The sequence below is a fragment of the Physella acuta genome, unplaced genomic scaffold (genome assembly GCF_028476545.2).
Source record: "Physella acuta isolate Inbredline_101_S28 unplaced genomic scaffold, ASM2847654v3 ptg001193l, whole genome shotgun sequence".
Taxonomy (NCBI): domain Eukaryota; kingdom Metazoa; phylum Mollusca; class Gastropoda; family Physidae; genus Physella; species Physella acuta.
Window position 1 is genome coordinate 54,556 of NW_026732710.1, and position 18,738 is coordinate 73,293.

General features: G+C 32.8%; 2 protein-coding genes across 2 annotated transcripts; both read left to right on the top strand.

Moving 5' to 3' along the window:
• Window positions 1–4,657: 4,657 nt before the first annotated feature.
• On the top strand, window positions 4,658–10,021 carry LOC131956985 (ornithine transcarbamylase, mitochondrial). Its single transcript, XM_059321671.1, has 10 exons — window positions 4,658–5,018; window positions 5,557–5,677; window positions 6,339–6,420; window positions 6,697–6,784; window positions 6,902–7,055; window positions 7,284–7,406; window positions 8,050–8,103; window positions 8,231–8,380; window positions 8,553–8,690; window positions 9,143–10,021. Exons 1-10 carry the CDS (start codon window positions 4,804–4,806, stop codon window positions 9,206–9,208), a joined length of 1,191 nt encoding a protein of 396 aa, XP_059177654.1. The 5' UTR covers window positions 4,658–4,803; the 3' UTR covers window positions 9,209–10,021.
• A 1,459-nt stretch (window positions 10,022–11,480) lies between these two features.
• Window positions 11,481–15,638, top strand: LOC131956986 (uncharacterized). Its single transcript, XM_059321672.1, has 9 exons — window positions 11,481–11,810; window positions 12,058–12,165; window positions 12,378–12,529; window positions 12,657–12,815; window positions 13,012–13,121; window positions 13,229–13,340; window positions 13,626–13,753; window positions 14,458–14,605; window positions 14,835–15,638. Exons 1-9 carry the CDS (start codon window positions 11,499–11,501, stop codon window positions 14,863–14,865), a joined length of 1,260 nt encoding a protein of 419 aa, XP_059177655.1. The 5' UTR covers window positions 11,481–11,498; the 3' UTR covers window positions 14,866–15,638.
• Window positions 15,639–18,738: the final 3,100 nt, after the last annotated feature.

Consider the following 18,738-nt stretch of genomic DNA (forward strand, 5'->3'; position numbering starts at 1 on the left):
TCTCCTTGCTTTTTTTATTACATTCAGAATGTTTTTCTTGTTTTGTTTTTTAATTGTATAATGTTAAAATGAGTTGGACAAATCATCTTGTGCACTGCCTGCCCTCCCTTTCTCCTCCTCCTCCCCCCCCCCCCCCCCCCCCAACGTTAAACCTATTTCAGAAGTTAAAATGTCTAAGTTGTGCAAACTCAATAAAACTATCAAATTTGCAGCTTACAATTGTCTACACCTCCTTGACGACCAATGGTAGCTCTATATTTCAATACCCCACTTGTCTAGTATTTTTAACTCAACTTTTGAGATATTTTTACCATTTTAAGTTTAGACATTAAAAAGTGTTGGTTTTTTTTGTTTTTTATAGAAATTACTTTTTCTAAAGTTACGCTCACAACTGTTCAGTAATTTTTCGTTTACATGATTTTAACCATCACAATTTAGGATTGATACACTGTTTACAAATTGGACAAATGAAAATGTTAATCAATTATTCTAAACCTGCACATGTATTATTAACATAGTAATTAATTGAGAATGGCTTTATTTATTTTAACTTCTGGTAACACTTAAATTTAAATTTTCACTAAGTAATTAACACTAATGATTGTGTATCAACACCTGTTATATGAAAATGTGTTCATAGTTTGACATGCTAAAATATTGTTAAGCTTTACATATCAATTTTACTTGTTGACATAAATGAATGAAACTAAATATCTAGTTTTGATGAAGTACATTATTTTTGTTAAGCTAGAAGTCATTTTGTATTTTTACATAATATGCCTTCACATAACAAGTTGTCAGCATCTTCACCTTTGAAATTTCACTCTTGATGTTGCTATGGAAAAGCCTGAATTGTGTCTCATTTTATTTCATTTACAGATGTTATACAGCAGATTTACAACACATTATCTAGCCAGTTTAAGCATTTATGTAAAGACTACAACACAAAAGGCTACCATCACATTGGTAACACATCTGCTAATGTTCACTGCTGATTTAAATATATTCAATTCCACCTGTATAACTATTACATTTTTACTAGTTCAATAACAGGTTGACCACTACTTTATTAATCTAAATATTTTTATAATTGTTAGTAATTGGTGGACTAAACATCGAGTTATTTTGTGGGTTTTTTTTTTTTAAATAGAAAATCACAGTTGACTAAACTACAAAGATCTTCATCAATGAAGCTGGATATATTTTGATATAGTTCTTGATCTACTCTAGTAATAAAATCTTGAGTTCTTCAAGTAAATTTAACACTGTTCTCCTACTCAGGAAATGCTATATTAAATCTTGTGTTGCAATGATTGTAACATGTTTCACATAGTGCTTGTTTAAAAACCAGAGTTGTATTTTATACTGCCACTTTTTGTGACTAGACAAAATATATTTGCATCAACACTGGAACATTGCTGGATTTTTGTTTTGTTTTTCTGTAGATTTATTTTAATGTCGTTGGAAAAAGGGATGTAATAATAACTCAAAATGTGCATTCACGTGATCATGATTCATAACACAGGTGTTAAGGGTCGTCCTTAAATGACGTCACACTCAATAGGGGGGGGGGGGGTGGGGTCAACTTTAAAATTAATATCTTTAGTCAAAATTGTAGCACTTTTTTTGTATTTTTAAAGACTTAAAAAAGTAATCGATGTGCCTAATCTTGGCAGTGTAAACATATTGGATGAGGACAAGGGATTTTTTTAAATAATCAAGATAATGGATACCTTTTATTATCATAAATACTATGGATTTACGTGTTAAAAACAAGATCTATATCATTACTCAACATAGGAGTTTGCTGGCTAACCAAAATGATGTGCTCGCTTAATATGCTTGAGAGTGGGGAGGGGGCTACTATGTTTAATGAGAGGTGAGAATAAGAAATAACACAAAAACTGCTGAATGTATTTTACTAATTTTTTTATAAAAAATCGTTACAGTTGGTGAAGATAATTCTTGAAACTAGTGGTTCCAATTTAAGCTCTTGATTCTTGTGACCGAATGCGCTTGGAAAAAAATAGCCTAACGCCATTTTTGGACGACACCCGAATATTTTTCCCCATCAAACCTCTAGAGTTGACTTGAAAATAAATTAAATGGTTGATAATCAAGGTAACTAATTTAATTAGTAAAAAAAACATAAGAGCTCTACTTATGATTCTTAGCATTGATGGGTATCGTAAAACACGGTGATGTGCTCGAATGCAGGTGTAAAAGATTTAGATCTATGACCTTAGTAGGCAGCTTTAAAGCAGAAGCAAACGTAGTAAAATAAAGCTTTTTATTACTGGCATTTAATAATAATTAAAATTGTCTGCAAAATTAGTTAAGGTCTTTACGTGGGAATTTAAGGATTATGTCAGCGACGCACTTTTAGCATCCACTCCCCACACCGTTTTTGTTTCAATTATTCAAGGGGACAGAACCAAACTATGTTGGATTTTTTTCCCGAAAAATATTAATTGAGTTGTTTCTCTTTGCATAAAAAAGAACAGCTATTTTGGTTGATGAATCGGAAAACATTGTCAATCACTATTTCAATACATCATAAAGCGTGTTCTAATCCCAATCCACAATAGAGACACAGTGGCACACGACATTCGATGATTAAACGGAGCCAGTGATAGTACCTGGGCAGTGTTTATTTCAGACTTTTTTCTTCAGGGGGGGGGGGGGGGAGAAAAAGTGGTAAAGTAGGCATATATGTTTTCTATATAAATTCTATTTCATATTTCGTTCGGCGAAGCCCCCCCCCCCCTCTCTCTAAGAGATGCCTGGAAGAAACTCTGTACCCGGCACCAGGGGCGGAACAACAGTGCTCTCTCTCTCTCTCTCTCTCTCTCTCTCTCTATATATATATATATATATATATATATATATATATATATATATATATATATATAGGGGGGGGGCAAAAACGTTTTTTGCGGGGTGGCCCTTTTTTCTAGTTCCGGCACCCTTGTGGTAGTCTAATTTAAATCAATGGCTCCCGTGAGTGCCCACGAAGCTCCTGACACATGGGCGGTCGCCGAGGTGTTTTCTATTTCACTAATATGGAGGGTGATTAAAGTAAATTCAAGGCTTTAAATACAGCACGCAATGTGGCATCTGGGCGGTAGTGTAGACTAACTTGCGCCTATACAAATGATCCAAGAATTATAGCGAATGTTTTGTTTACATTTAATTTAAATAACCCAGTTTTAGAAAACAAGGTTATGCGTCTAAAAATATGTGATAGGTAACGCATTGATGAAATCCTCTTAAAATAGTGCGTTAGCGGAACGGGTACGCTAGTTTAGCTATAGATCTATAAGTCAATATAGTATAGGTGAATATAGTGCATAATGTAATATTGTAAAGTGATATTTCATCGTCTGTTTTATTATTTAAAGATCTACAAACATTCTAGTAATCAACATGAATGCTAAACTAGAATCTTGCCAATTGTTTCCTATTTTGTAGGCCTATCATGCCCTACTTTTCATAACTGTAGAAACAATTCATTTAATACACACACACAATGTGTTTTGTCAAACGCGCATGACTTGAAAACTTGTTTACCATAATCTAGAAAAAAAAGAACTTTGGTCCACTTATTTTTTGAGGTAAACAAAAACAAAATACACCGATACTGGGGCTGACGGGGCTCTCAAACTAAAATACGTGGAGTATGTCCTGTTCTCAAATAAATGTTCGGGGCATGTATCATTTTTTTTTTTAATGCACTGTAATTTTTAACAATCTTTTTTAAAACAAGTTAATTAAAAAAGTCTAGTGACATTTGTGCGCAATTTCCTTATGTTATCTAAAAATAGCTCTGACGTATAATGTTGGGGTGCGTTTAAGCTAGAAGAACAATCGGTTTGTAGGTGTTTATGTAATTTTAAAATTTGTGACCGAACGAGAGAATATTTTTGAAAACTTTCTTCGGCAATATTGTTCTAAATTATGACAGGAATCGATTGGTACATGTTTCAAGTCGCTAAGTGGTCTGGTTGGCGAGATATGGGCCAAAAACTGCTTTTTTTCGAGATTTTTTGGCTTTTCTGGGAAATCCATGAAAGAAACCCTGAATTTTTATGGCCTATGTTCATCCTCGTAACTTGCTTAACATAATTGCTTTTGGAACTAGTCATCGATATTGCTTCGTTGAGGAGGAGATACGACTTAAAGCTGCGGACACACATTCATCCATCCATCCATCCATCCATCCAGAAATGACGGGTTAATAAACGCAATTCTCCAGAATGGAAATTGCGCTAAAAATGTAAAATGTTGGTGCTCTAACACGGCAGTGCTATGGCGGTAGTTGTGTTGTGGTAGGGTTTGTTGATCTAAATCACTAAATGTCACTACTAAATTTAATTACAATGTTTTGTTTTAATTTAATTTATTATAGGTTATAACTTACTACTTAGTAGTCTAACACCACCTTTTTAAGAAGATTCCATATTTTGGGCATTATCGGACACTGATAAAATAATTTAACGCACCTATTTGAATGTTAAAGAGTCTGTCGGGGAGCAGTCAAAAGAATGTAGATTTAGATCTAGATTCTAGATCTATTAAATTACTATTAATTTTATGTGCTCCAGATTGTGAAAAGAATTGAGAACCGCTAGATCTAGTAAAACTCGGAAGTTTGTTTGTTTGATACGGTCATTGTTCGGGTGAGAGGTCAAGTATCAGAAAAGCATGTTTGTTTTGAAATTTATTTCTGGTTAAAAAGTCTAAAATTTTGTCTAACGCGACAGTTTTACGTTGCGTTCTTTTGACTACTGATGAGTTTTGAAAATGTCTGTTTTATGCACATTACGAAATAAGCAAAACCTTATAGGATTCATACACAAACGTGTAATCCAAAATGGAATACGATCGGTATTTACCGACAAAACAGGCGAGAAAAACAAAAGTAAAAGTACTGAAAGAAGCAGTAGGCTCGGTGCTTTATTCTCTGACATAGAAAAAGATAAAAATACAAACAACACCTTAGATCAAGGTTTGAAGAAGTAAGTTCAACTAGATCTAGACTAGATCTCGATTTACTTCTTGTCTTATTATAAGACTTATAATTTTATAATTTATAAATTTATACTAGATCTAGATCTAGAATCTAGGCCTAATTTAATAAATTTAATTTTATACTTTTAGGCCTATAGATTTAAAATAATAAATTAAATTTAAAACAAGCCAGGTTTTTAAGGCTAAACTAGTAAACTAACCAAGGATTCACGTGACTAAGTTACTTACTAACTAGTAACTAGTGTTTTGTTTAATTTTGTGATAAGATCAAGATAGATATCTAGAATTTTTGAGTATATTTGCATTTTTACAATACCACGACAGTTAGTAGGCCTAAATGTCAAAATGATTTACATTTTAGAATATTGTCAATATAATTGATTATTAACAAGGCTGAAGTAATTATTAGATTACTAACTAATTAATTTGTCCTAATAATCATTTTTAAGAACATTTCTTTAAATAATCTACACTCTACACAATACAAGAATAATACAATACATTAGTTTTAATTTATTATTACAGAGCTGAAAGCCACTTGGTTGGACGAGATTTCCTGAGCTTGAAGCATTTTAGCTGTGAAGACATTAAACAGTTTTTGTGGACTGCCAAAGATTTGAAAACACGTATGAAAGATAATGGAGAGGTAAGTTTTTCTCTGAATAATCAGATTTGATATCACGTGTTTGAAGGTGATTGGTTGATAAAAATTGTACTAGAAGTCAGAAATCTATTTAATTAAGTTTAAATCGGCATCTGAGAGTATTTGCTTCAACTTTCTGAGATGTTAAGTTATATGTTATTAATGATCTCACGAAAGACCATTTATTAAATACCTACTTTTAAAATTATAATCTAGTTATTAATGCAAATACATTTTTATTTCTCATATGATGGGACTAATGGGAGATGAGATCTTGTAACATTAGCATCTTTTGGTATGTGAGATCATGGGAAAACTAGCAACTCCCCTTTTTTGCAACCTTGTATAAAATTGTTTAATCTGTAACCACATTTTTCACATGCTATACACTATCCCTTCATATGCACTGAGACAGGTGACCTTTACTTCTTCTGCCCCATGGACAGTAAGGTTCGTTAGGGTAGTTAACTTACTTACATTCAAACCTGGCAGTGCAAAGAGCAGATGAATTAAAGTTCATCTGTTACTGTGACCTCTGCATATAGAAGGGTAGTGTGTATGAGCACTAAGCCCATTATGAAAGATGTATATCTGGTAATAAAAAGTATTACTATATTTTTACACTATAGTTATTAAAGTTAGATGTTTTAATTTGAATGTACAGATTTTTCAACCACTGAAAGGGAAGACAGCTGCACTTATTTTCCAGAAAAGAAGTACTCGTACCAGATTATCTACAGAATTAGGTAACATTGCATGGTTAGAAGATGCAATATCTATGGCTAAAGAGTTTTTTTTAAAAATATACATCTATGTGTTGTTTTAAAAAAAGCAATTTTGATAATGTTAAAAAAAAGTAATAAGAATTTTTTGTTTATTTGCTTAAGTTGTTTATTTGAGAGCTAAAAAAATTGTGTGTTAGTGAATTCTTGACTTTTAAAAAACAACAGGTTTAGTGAAAACGTTTAATATGCCCACATAATAACACTTTAATTTTTATCCTACATTTTTTAAAAATTAAGGTTTTGCAAAACTAGGAGGACACGCCTGTTTTCTTGGCCCAGATGACATACACCTTGGAGTTAATGAAAGTGTGAAAGACTCTGCCAGGTATTGATAATTTCATCAAGTTTTTCCTATTTCTTTTGTCTTCAAATCTCAATAACAACATTATTTTTATAGAATAGAAAGAAAAAAACTAAAATGAAAATGAATTTTTTTTTTTAGGGTTTTGGCAGGTATGTCTGATGTTATTCTAGCCAGGGTATATGGACACAATGTTATTGAAGAAATGGCCAATGAAGCTAACAAACCTGTAATAAATGGCTTATCTGATCTTTTACATCCCTTACAGATTCTTGCAGACTTCATGACTTTGCAGGTTTGAAAATGTTGTATATAATGAAAAGAAAGCTATGACTTAGAATGACTTTAGTTTTTTAAGTTTTAATCAAATGTTATATATCTTCAGGTTTGTCACTATCAGTTAACTAGCAACCTAAAATTGTATATTTAAAAAATTGAATGAGAGGTATTATTTACTATAATTTTTAAAAACTGTAAATTAATAGTTCTTCAGAGTATTGGTTTAACCATTATCTTTTAACAGGAACATTTTGGTTATTTAAGAGGGCTTCAAATTGCTTGGATTGGAGATGGGAATAACATCCTTCATTCATTAATGTATGGCTGTGCAAAGTTGGGAATTGATCTTAATATTGCTACACCTGCTGTAAGCAATTATAACATTCTATTTTATTTTTTTGCTGTTGCAAAATTGCTGTACATATATATGCATTTAACTATTGTATAGCAGCAAACACACATAATTGGTAACTACAATAAGTTGCAGTGGTCAAACAGAAAGTGGCAAATAAACAAGGTGTAATTACTTGACAAAAACATGACATGGCTAACCAACATAGTAGACACAGGTTGATCAACTAATATAAAAAATTACGCAATAGGTTCTACCATAATAGAGACACATTATGTCTGAGGGTATTTATAGAGTCCTACTTGAGAGTACAGCGCCGAGAAAGGCATAGAGACAGAACAAATTGGCACTTACACACACAACAATGTCACACCTCTGTCACAATTGGCGCTACAAGCAGGGTAAAACACCACACAACAAGAATAGCACACTTTGTTACATATATATATATATATATATATACATATATACATACACCCACTATTTTTATTGTTTATTTTTTACAATGTATTTAATGTGTATATAATATGCACAGTAGTCTAACACATTTTTCAATTAGTTTGTCATTTCATATATTTTAAACAAATTTTCACTTTTATATAATTTCATTTAATGTTATCAATTTTTAAACTGTTTATGAAGGTTTACAATATTTTAGGGTTATGAACCTAATGAAACAATTACTTCTGAGGTCATGAACATTTCAGGAAAGGTAAGACATTTCGTTCTTCATTCAAGTGATTTTTAGTTTAATATTGACTATAGATAAATCAAAATAATGTTTACAAGTCCTTCTTAAGTTACTGAATAATTATCACATTTTCTTGTTTTATGTGCAGACCGGAGCATTGTTTAAAATGGGAACTGATCCAATAGCTGCAGCCAGAATGGCAAATGTTATTGTAACTGATACATGGGTCAGCATGGGACAAGAAGAAGAAAAGCAGAAAAGATTAAAAGATTTTGCAGGTTATCAAATCGACGGAAAGGTAGGTAACTTCCAATTAAATAGGTAATACTTTTTAGAAAACTTGTCTTTTATAAAAAAAAAACATAAACGCACAACTTCACTTTTTCTATATATTTTTTAAAAATGTACATAACTTTCATTTTTATACCAATAGATAATAGTCATAACGTTTCTTTTTTATTTTAAAATAGATGTTAAAAGATGCTGGTGCAGAGTGGGTTTTTCTACATTGCCTACCACGAAAACAAGAAGAAGTAACTGATGATATTTTCTACAGTAAACAATCACTTGTATGGCAAGAAGCAGAAAATCGCATGTGGACTGTAATGGTAAGTAGTATACTAATTTCTACTAATTAATTTGTATATTATTAGAAATAAAATTCAGTAATGTACAACTTGTATTTTTTTTTGTCTGAGGCATCAGATAATAAAAGTTAAACATGTATTTTATATTCTTGACAAATGATAAATGCTTTTTACAATTGCTTTTAAGTGCCACCATAGACAAGAATATTATAAAGTTATAGCTTTCTGTCATCATGTTATTATTGTCATTGTTATTCTATAGCAGAATCTTAAAGATAAACAAACTTTTAACTTGTAAAAAAAAGTTAACCCTTTGGAAGATTAATAGGGTAGAAAAAGTAGAATTCATGTTTTCTATGACATTCTGAAACTGTGATCAGTTCATTACCAGCCACCTTTATGTTTCCTAACCTGAAGCAAATAGGCCTACCTATCAAGCATTCACACTTAACTAATGCAATATTTCTTTTCAGGCTGTTATGTTACACCTTCTCCAGCCATACACACCAACGATTCCACAGCTAAAGTTTGTCAAGTGATACATTTGAAGATTTATATATTTTGACATGTATGATATAATCTGTTATTTTTTGTTAGTTTTTTTTTGTTTAGATCACTTTAGTAAATGGCAGGCCCTGTTTACTATTGTTATAAAATCTCACATTTGAATTTCATTCTATAAACTGCCATAAAGCATCATGTATATATATAAAATTAATCTTTTCATGTTTTTGAAAGTTTATATACACCATACAGGATATTAAATTTTAAATTAAAAAAAAAAATGGTAATTTTGCCTACAATGCAATAAGTGTACAGTTCAATTTCCTGTTTTTAATTAAACTTTTATTACAATCCAAATTATTATTGAAAATCAAAGTAGAAAAAAAATGGTCTACTTGTTTCCAATCTATTTTTAGTTAGCATTTTCATTCATGAACAACACAACATTCCATATCTTGATTGTTAAATATTTTTTTTACATGAAAAAGTCATAAAATAGCTAGTGGGATGTTGTCTCTTTTGCTTTTAATTAATTTTCAAAGTTAAACAATTTGTTATTGATTTAATTAAATTAAAGTTATACATAACACATCAAAAAACATTTAGAGCAGAAGTAAGCAAATATTTTGTTGAACTGTAGCTTGTTTTGTAAGTGCCTCAGTCTAATTCATTCTTTTTATCTTATGATGAAATATTTTTTTACTACGATTCCCTTGAAGCTTATACTTTATGCATTTAAAACAATTTTGATGACATTAATGTGTGCAATCTGGTTGACATATTTTGTAAACACTGGTGAAATCTCCATGTTTTTAGTTGACTGTCTAGAATAAAATTGTCAACAATAATTTGTTTTCTTATTTGCTTGTCTATAACTTTGTCATACTTCAAATTGCACAATTTAGTTATTTTTTTATTGCTGTGTATGGCCTTCACACCTCACAACTGGGTAGAATAATAAACACTCACTATTCATTACACAACAGAAAATCCTGCAGTTAGATATCTATTGAAACTTTAAAATATGTAAGCCTACCAACAAATTAAATATTGTGGGGCAGGGGCAATTGCTTACACACAAGTGAACTGCTAGCTGCTAGACAGATGAGGCTTACTAGCTGGGAGTAAACGCACACACCTTCTGATTTAATAATAAAAAAACAAAAATAATCAGATTATAGAATGACTAATTTTATGTTATTCTTTTTTATCTTTCTGTCTCCCTTTCCAGATGTTCAGTAAATTACATAAAACAATGTCAATTACAGCCCATAGCCATTTTTCTTTTCTGACAAAGCAATTTCTTTTTAGGTAGTGATTGAGTTGTTTTTTCTAAATGTTAAGACCACTAAATGAAGAAATAATAAAACTACTGCTAACTTTTTGTTAGCTAATAAGTTATTTGACAAAGTTTAGCATATCCTGGTCAAGACAACGCATCTTGCAAATTTTCTTTACAATTTCTAAAAACAAAATTTTACAAAAAGTGAAATATCTGCTAAAATTCAGGTTGAAAGTTACTTTTAAAGTGCCGAAGTGACCTACTCAGCTTCTCGTATAAATTACTGGTGTGTTAGATGATGAAAGGAGGGCCATCTCATCAGTATCACAACAATGAATAATAATTACGTTCTTGAGTACGGTATCATGCACATTAAATAGAACATAAAGATAAAAGTAAAATGAGTGGTGTGGTGATAGTCCTGTATCATTTTAAAAATACTTTATGTGGTGGGTGTTGATCAAAAGCCATATTTAATTTTAGAGCTTTGATTTTCAACGATAAATGGTTATAAAAAATGTTCTGAACAAACTTTTTGTAGCGGGGGGGCGGGGTATAGTGACGAGTTTGAATTTGGGGTAGGGGAGCGTCTATAACTGACATCAGATTCCTGACCTGTGGGGAGGGGGTCAGAATTTTGAGACAATATGTAATGAGGGATTATCAGAAAGTGTGACGTCACACTTTTGGATTTAAAATGTAAGTAAGAAACGGAATTTCGCATTTAAGACAAAGGTTTCTGTAAGCTGTTTTTTGGGGTATGACGTCTTTTAATAGGGGGATCTGGCTTTTTTTGACGATTTGTGACAGAGGAAAGTAAAAATCGTCAAAAATTGTGGCGTTATTTATGGATGACCCCTTTTGTTTCAACATTTCTGTGTTAGACCGATGTAATAGGCCTATGATGACATATATGTTGTCTGTGTACAACGTTAACTGCGTGAAAAAGAACAGCGAGCTAGAAGAATCTGTGTTAAAAAATTTCGTGTACATGTTAAGCAGCACCGTAAGTGCCAAAGGTCAAAGGCGCTAACTACAGCAACATGACGACGCCTTTTATTTTAGCGTTGCTTCTTAGTCCTTTTGTTGCAGTTGTTTTGTGGCTTTTTACTGAATGGATTCTTAGAAATATTAACGAAAAGCATGTTCCTAAAATATACGTACAACCTGGTTTCTTTTATCCCTTAAAATATAAACTTTTCAGAATAATCCTTTGGTTGAGAAAAAGACAAAATGACAACCGACTACGAAGAAAACAATCAGCTGAATCTGCTGGTGCTGGTTATGGCATTCAGTCCAGAAACTCACCAGAAGAAATGGACAGGTTACAGCAACTTTCCCAAAATCATCCACTGGTATGTTGTTCTATAAACTATAAATTGACTATAAAGTATATAGATTTAGATCTAATAATAAAGCCTAGACCAAATCAAAGAAATGATAAAAACAACAACAGAATAAACTTCCATAAAATTAAAGTCTATAAACTTTTTATAAAGGTACATTCTACTACATTGTAACATTATTATTACTAATTCTAAAGACTTAAAAGACATGAGAAAAACTATTTTTCCATTTCCCAAAAATGTAATGTTTTCATAGGCAGTGGATGCAGTCTATTTTAATGGTGGAAACTCTGATGGAGTATTTTTAGTAGCTGCAACAGCAAGAAGACATGAGGGCATTGTTCAGACAATACTTTACTTGCAGGTTTGTTATAGATCTAGTACTAGCCTTATACATATATTTATTCAACACCTTATTATCATTGCTGTCGATAAGGATCTAAATATTTTCTGTGATAAATAGAAATTTACATCCAAATTAGTAAAATGTTTTTACATTGAAATGTTATGCCACTTGTTAGTCCTTACTAAAATAGCTACAGGCTGAAATAAGTTATTCTAAAGTATTCAAAATAGGTTCCATCCATTGGTTTGCTGGAGTTACCTAACCTGCCTGACACCTGGTTAACTAGTGATAGTTGTGAGTCTGCTTATGCGGCTGGAGGTTTGATCATAACACCCATTAAACCCATGGAGGAATGGTCTATTTCATTTAATGGTAGTTTGAGGTTGGTCAAATATTGTAGCCCTTCTTATGTTTATTCTCGCATTTTATTACATTATTTGACTATATTTGTTCCAAATAACTATATTTTTTAAAACATTGCTTTTTTTGGCCATCTCAATCAAATACAGAATTGCTGACACAAAACAAAATGTGCATGTGAAGTTTAGCCTCTTATGGAAAGCTTACACTAAACCTTTTGATTTTGACACTGATCTTCACCCCCATGTCATGGCTGATGGCATTGCTAGGGAAAAATGGTCTCGAGATTATTTTGACACTTTAAAAAAGTAAATATGGAGTTCTGAAAAATTGTATATAGTTAGAAAAAACATTTAGTATTAAGTTGTATGTTCTCATTTTCTATGGCTAATTTTAATTTGACAGATTAAGGCCAGTGCCATGTTTTCTTAGTAGGTTATAGTTTAGGTGAATTTGCAAATAAGACAACTGGTTAATTTCATGGTCATGCAATTTATGAATCAGGGCTCACCAGACACATTATGAACAGTTTGGAGAAATTCAAGGCACTGTTCAGATTGCAGGACATCAAGATCTAGATATCAAAGTACAAGGGGTCAGAGATCATTCCTATGGTAAATATTATGATTTGACTGTATCAATAATAGCGGCTGTTAAATAAAAATTAAATATGGCTGAATATTATAATTAAACTAATTATAAACTCTATTCATTATTGCAGGAAATATTCGTGATTGGAAGCTATTTCACAGATATGTTCTTAATTATGTACATTTAGAAGATGGTACTGCCATCTGTGTTGGTGCTATATCTATGCCAATAACACTATCCAGGTAGGTTTATTAAAATCATTTTGTTATACATATCATATCTGTTATACATCCTGTATATTGATTATAATTTTAAAAATTTACTTTGTAAATGTAGTATACAGTGCATACAAAAAAATTAAATTTTAAAACCACAACTTATCTTTTCAGCTTTCATTTATAAATATTGAACCCATCTTTCTATAACAAAATACTATTTGTTGTTTATTGCTTACATGCTTTTTAAAAAGCCAAGATGTGGCTCAATCTTTTTAAAACAACATAAATTTTTACACTATCAATTTCCAGGCTAGTTGTTGGCTATGTCTTTCATCCAGATGGCTCAATGGATCCTGTTAGTGGTACGGACTTTGAGTTTTACAACTGGGGAGATGATGGTGAACCACCCACAAAACTGATTCTTAACTTTACTGCTGGTAAAAAAATACTTCTAATTAAAAAATCCCCCATTTAAAATATAATTATTAAACGGCTGTTGATTTTCAAACAACGTGATCATTTTAAATTAATTTTCTCCAAAATTGATTTGTTACCTATTAATTTCTTGATAGATTGGTCTCATTCTCAACATTAAATCCACATACTGAAATCTGCAAAAGTATCACGAAAAACCCTGTGTAAAGCACACACCTTGAGAATCCTAGTTTTTACATTAATGCAAGAGAGTTTTAGGCTTGTAAAAAATACTTTTTGTTATTGACGATTTCAAAGAGAAGGATTAAGTTTTTTTATTAACTTGTGCAATTAGCCCTGAAGTGTCTGGCTAATTTTGTGCAGTAAGAATTTTAGAACCAAATGAAAAGTACATTTAGCTGGTCCCTTATCTGTATTATATTATTGGTTTTTCACCTTACTGTCAGATGAAAGCTCTAAATGTAGCAACAATTTTCTTATTCTAGCTAAGGATGCCTTTAAATCTTACACTCTCTCTGGTCATCTCACCCATGTTACCAGTCTTTTCGTTTCCTCTCCCTTTGTATATTTCCACCTTGTTTGGACCTGAGGATTATTCAGTCAGGGGACTGAACTCATGACTTTTGTGTTATCTACCACATCCCTCCAAAGTAAATCACACTTTATGTAAATTTATAATTGTTGAATTTAACTTTTTTTTACTCAGGAGACAAGGACTACTACATGGTGTCATCCAGGCTACACTGTCCTGTGTTTTACATGGGTAAAGAGTGGGATGCCAAGATTTATGAAAGATTTTGTACTTACTCTGTTAATGGTATTAAAGGTTGGGGCATCAGTGAATGGGATTATAGGTAAGCTTTAGTGTAATGATGTGGATAACAAAATGTTGCTGTGTTTGTGATGTGAGGGGATGGAGGATCATGTTTATCAATATCAACAGTGAAAAAATATCTTGCCATCCTCATTTATTATCATGAAATAATCATAAAAGCTGGAAAATGTGTTACTGCATCTAAGAAGTAAAAATACATTATTTTGCCTTCTATTTCTAACTCCCTCAATGTTGTATTTATTTGACAGGAATCTTGCTGGGAAAAAGCTAAAAGGATAGCAGCTGGAAACTTCAGGAATATTAACAGCCATTTTTGTTGCTAGCTTGACCCCTTGAATGCAATAGTCTGTTACTGTTAACAGTAATTATGTGTAATTCTTACCTTTTTGTTTTCAATTAGAGTGAAACATGCTTGTTGAAGTATGCTCTCTTGATCCCTACAATAGTTTTATAAACTTTTAATTTTTTTGCTACCCCGTGCAAAAGTTGTTTTAATATTTAGAAAAATAATTTACATATCTAGTTTTGAAAAATTAATTTAAACTGCTTTTAAAGTGTATATACATTGATTACAATTTTTTTAAACTTTAAATTAAAGCACCTTAGGCTTTATAGTTTGTTAAATTATAATGAAAAATAAACACATTAAAATAGTCTATTAGAAGACAAAGCTGCTGTAATGGTAATTTACTGTTTTAATATATTCAAATAAAATTTAGATGATGGCTTTTTGAAATATTTATTTACATGTAAGCCTAAAGTACTGTTAATGTGAGCCAATACAAATTTTTAATGTATATTTTCACATTAAAATGTCAGCATTTTGTTCATTTTTCTAAACTTATCTGTAGCAAAAGTAGTAGGCCTATGTGAGTTTATTTCAAGTGAACACACTGTGACAGTATTTGACAGTTCATTGACCCGGTGTTGATGTTTACTATTTTGTTATTTTCTTTACAAATACTTTTACCACTAACTTGTGATTTTTATATTGATTCTAGTTTTTATATAAATCAATTATGAAAGCCAATAAAATTCATATTTTTACAGTTGGAACACTGTTCTTTGCTTAATGATTCAGTTAATTTTTCTCTTATAGATTGATAAGTTAAATAACTAAAGCAAAGTAAGTATCAGAAAACAGATTGATTTTAAAATATTTTAAAGCTTTACGTGCTTGCATAATTTCAACTTTTAAAAAAATTATTGTGGGGTCGTCCATAAATGACGTCACACTCGTAGGGGGGAGGGGGGTCCGTAATTTTGTGACTGTGTGATGAGGGGCTGGGGTTCAGATGGTACGACTTCACACTTTTGCCTTATAAAAAAGCAATGTTAGTATTGTTAGAAAACGAATTTTAGACGTTATTTTGCGTTTTAGAAAGCTGTTTAATAAATTGTAGTAGGAATTGATTAGAATACTCTATTTTGACAGAGTTCAGACAAGATTTTGGAAAACTATCGATGTTTAAAAAAAATTCAACTGCAATTTTGAGGGGGGGGGGGGGGGGTGTATGCTGAGGTTTGACGTCATTTTAGGGGGGGGGGGTCTGGCTTCTTGTAACGTGTGACGGAGGGGAGGTAACAATCGTTCAAAATTATTCATGGAAGCGCCTATTAACTCAAAATTTAAAGAAAGATCAACTACCCCGTTACTGTTAGTATATTCATTAACTCCCTTTAAATCTTAACATCTCCTAAAGTAGTCTACTCCTAACCGTAGCAGATCTTTAGCTGTTACATGTTTCTCTTTAATCTTTTAATTATTATTTTTGCCTCGATCGTTATTGAAAATACTGGTAAAAAATATAGTCTTTAAAGTAGGTTTCTCTCATTTAAAAATAAAGGAAATGAGGGCTCCTTAAACAAATTGTTTTTTTATTTTACTTCTCGCTAACTGCCACTCTCCACAGAGTTCTCTGTCCTGTTGTAGTGTGAGGGCGCCAACTCCAGTACTCCAGAGTTCTCTGTCCTGCTGGAGTGATGGCTGCCAAACGCCGCTCTCCAGGATTATCTGTCCTGCCTGAGTATGGGCCGCCACTCTATTGAGTTCTCTGTCATGCTGGAGTGTGGGGGCGCCAACTTCAGTACTCTAGAGTTATCTGTCCTGCCTGAGTATGGGCCGCCACTCTACTGAGTTATCTGTCCTGCTGGAGTGGGGGGGGGGGGGGCAACTAAAAAAAGCACGGAAGAGTATTCTTCCCTGCTGAAGTATGGGCCGCCAATTACAGCTCTCTATGAGTCTATAGATCTCTCTTCTGTGCCATTTTCTAGACTAGTGGGAAGATGTTAGCTGTTGAGCGACCTAAGAAAAAATTAATGGCTATAGACCGCATCTTGTTGTGTTGCCGCGCGGCGATAAGCGACTGGGTGAATAGAGCACACACGGGGGCCTTAAAACTATCGTGATTGTCCTTTTTCCCTTGTGGTCGGGGAGAAAACAGATTGGGTTGGTAAATCTCTTGATTAGGAGCGAACGAAAACTACATCCCACCTCCTTAATCAAAGAACTGGTGCTAAGTTCTGGCCCATTTCGCATGAACCATAAAGGCTATTATTATCTACACCGAACTAACAACAATGGGAAAGATAATGAGAAGATTCACGGCCAAACACAGATCGGTAATTCAATGAACATTGTATTTACACAGCTTTGTAAGAAATTTGATTTGGAAGCCAAAAGATTATGTATCATTATTTTTTTTAAAAATTGTTTCTTAGTCTTTGGCAATAATATATAACGCATGTTTACCTACTTTCGTATTTAAGGTTTATAACATACAATGACACACCCTCTCCGCACATATGCACCATCATCACCACACACAAACACACTCAATCCACGACACGATTATTTTTTTTAAAACAGTTTACCGTAAAACCTTTTATTATGTTTAAAAAAAGGAACGCGTTCGCCAGTTGATCATAGTATACACCCAACAAATAAATTATAGAAACTTGGCTAAAACAAAGAAAAGCAAGAGTTGTATTTCAAGACGAGGATGTCACCGAACATTTTGATGAAGGGAATGATCTCCCTTCCCTCACGTCATCATGACCATAGATACGCCCAGGCAGTGACGTCCGTTGCTACAACAGCGGTACAGCTGTTCTCATAGTTGAGAACAGAATGTAAAACGTGACTTGTTATCGCGAGATTTGTTCTGGTAAGCCCTAAAGATTAAATGGCACATAGCTTGTCACCAGCCCCGCGTGGCGTTACAGTTTCTTCAGCCACTGAATAAACACATGATAAGAGAAGCCATCAATCACCAGCAATACGGTTTTATTTCTAAGTTCTCTTTTAAGCAATGCACGATGGCGAAGAAAACAAAATTGAAATCAAATTTTTTAAAGTGATTATAGGTCCAAATGTGTTGCGGTGTGTGTATTCATGTATGTAAACTGTAACTGTGTTAGCATTGTCAAAGGCGTCGTAGCGACCCCTCCCGGCTCACGGGACGAACTTACATTTAGCTAGTATAAACAGAATACATTATAAAAATGTACACAAATTTAATATGTTATAGTCTGTAAAAGAAATTGTGGGGGCCAAAAATCATCGGAGTCTCCAGAGTGCTGCTTTATTAGCCTCCCCCCCCCCCCCCTGCCCCCTTTATTTCCTCACTGGCTGAGGATGTGTGTTCATTTGTATTTGTGTTTGATTGCAAGTGTGTCTGAGTGCGTAGGTGCAAGAGTGCGGTATGCGTGTGTGTTTGTATTCGCTCGCGAATCAGTTGAATCAGGTATGAATATGTTATTCGCCAGAAAAATATTTGCGTCTGTATTTAATCAAACACGGATTAGACAGGAAACTCATTTTGTTTAAGTAATGCTCAATCAAGTTAATTCTATTTCATAATCGAAGTTGTTGATATCGTTAATTAGTGTCGTCGGAAAATAAGAGGGTTCCCGTCCTCCTCATATGTGTATAGTTGAAGAGTTAGTTATAGGAGTAGTCAACGTATAGTTTTCATATAGCAGCGCATACATCCCCCCCCCCCCTCACAGTATAGTAACTAAATTAGTATAATAGTCTAACTTCATCATCTTTTACCGTTGACGCCCAGGGTAAATGGGACCGCCAGAGAAAGCCAGTCTTTTGCAACTTTCTCTGCTCCTGTCAGTAGTTTTTTGCTGTGTGTATCTGAG

Bases quoted from the DNA above. Each gene is read 5' to 3' on its own strand.
- LOC131956986 (XM_059321672.1), top strand. From the start codon at position 11,499: ATGACGACGCCTTTTATTTTAGCGTTGCTTCTTAGTCCTTTTGTTGCA. The intron at 12,166-12,377 runs GTTTGTTATAGA...TATTCAAAATAG, and splicing joins AGACAATACTTTACTTGCAG to GTTCCATCCATTGGTTTGCT. The intron at 13,754-14,457 runs GTAAAAAAATAC...TTTTTTACTCAG, and splicing joins GATTCTTAACTTTACTGCTG to GAGACAAGGACTACTACATG.
- LOC131956985 (XM_059321671.1), top strand. From the start codon at position 4,804: ATGTCTGTTTTATGCACATTACGAAATAAGCAAAACCTTATAGGATTC. The intron at 6,785-6,901 runs GTATTGATAATT...TTTTTTTTTTAG, and splicing joins AGTGTGAAAGACTCTGCCAG to GGTTTTGGCAGGTATGTCTG. The intron at 7,056-7,283 runs GTTTGAAAATGT...ATCTTTTAACAG, and splicing joins CAGACTTCATGACTTTGCAG to GAACATTTTGGTTATTTAAG.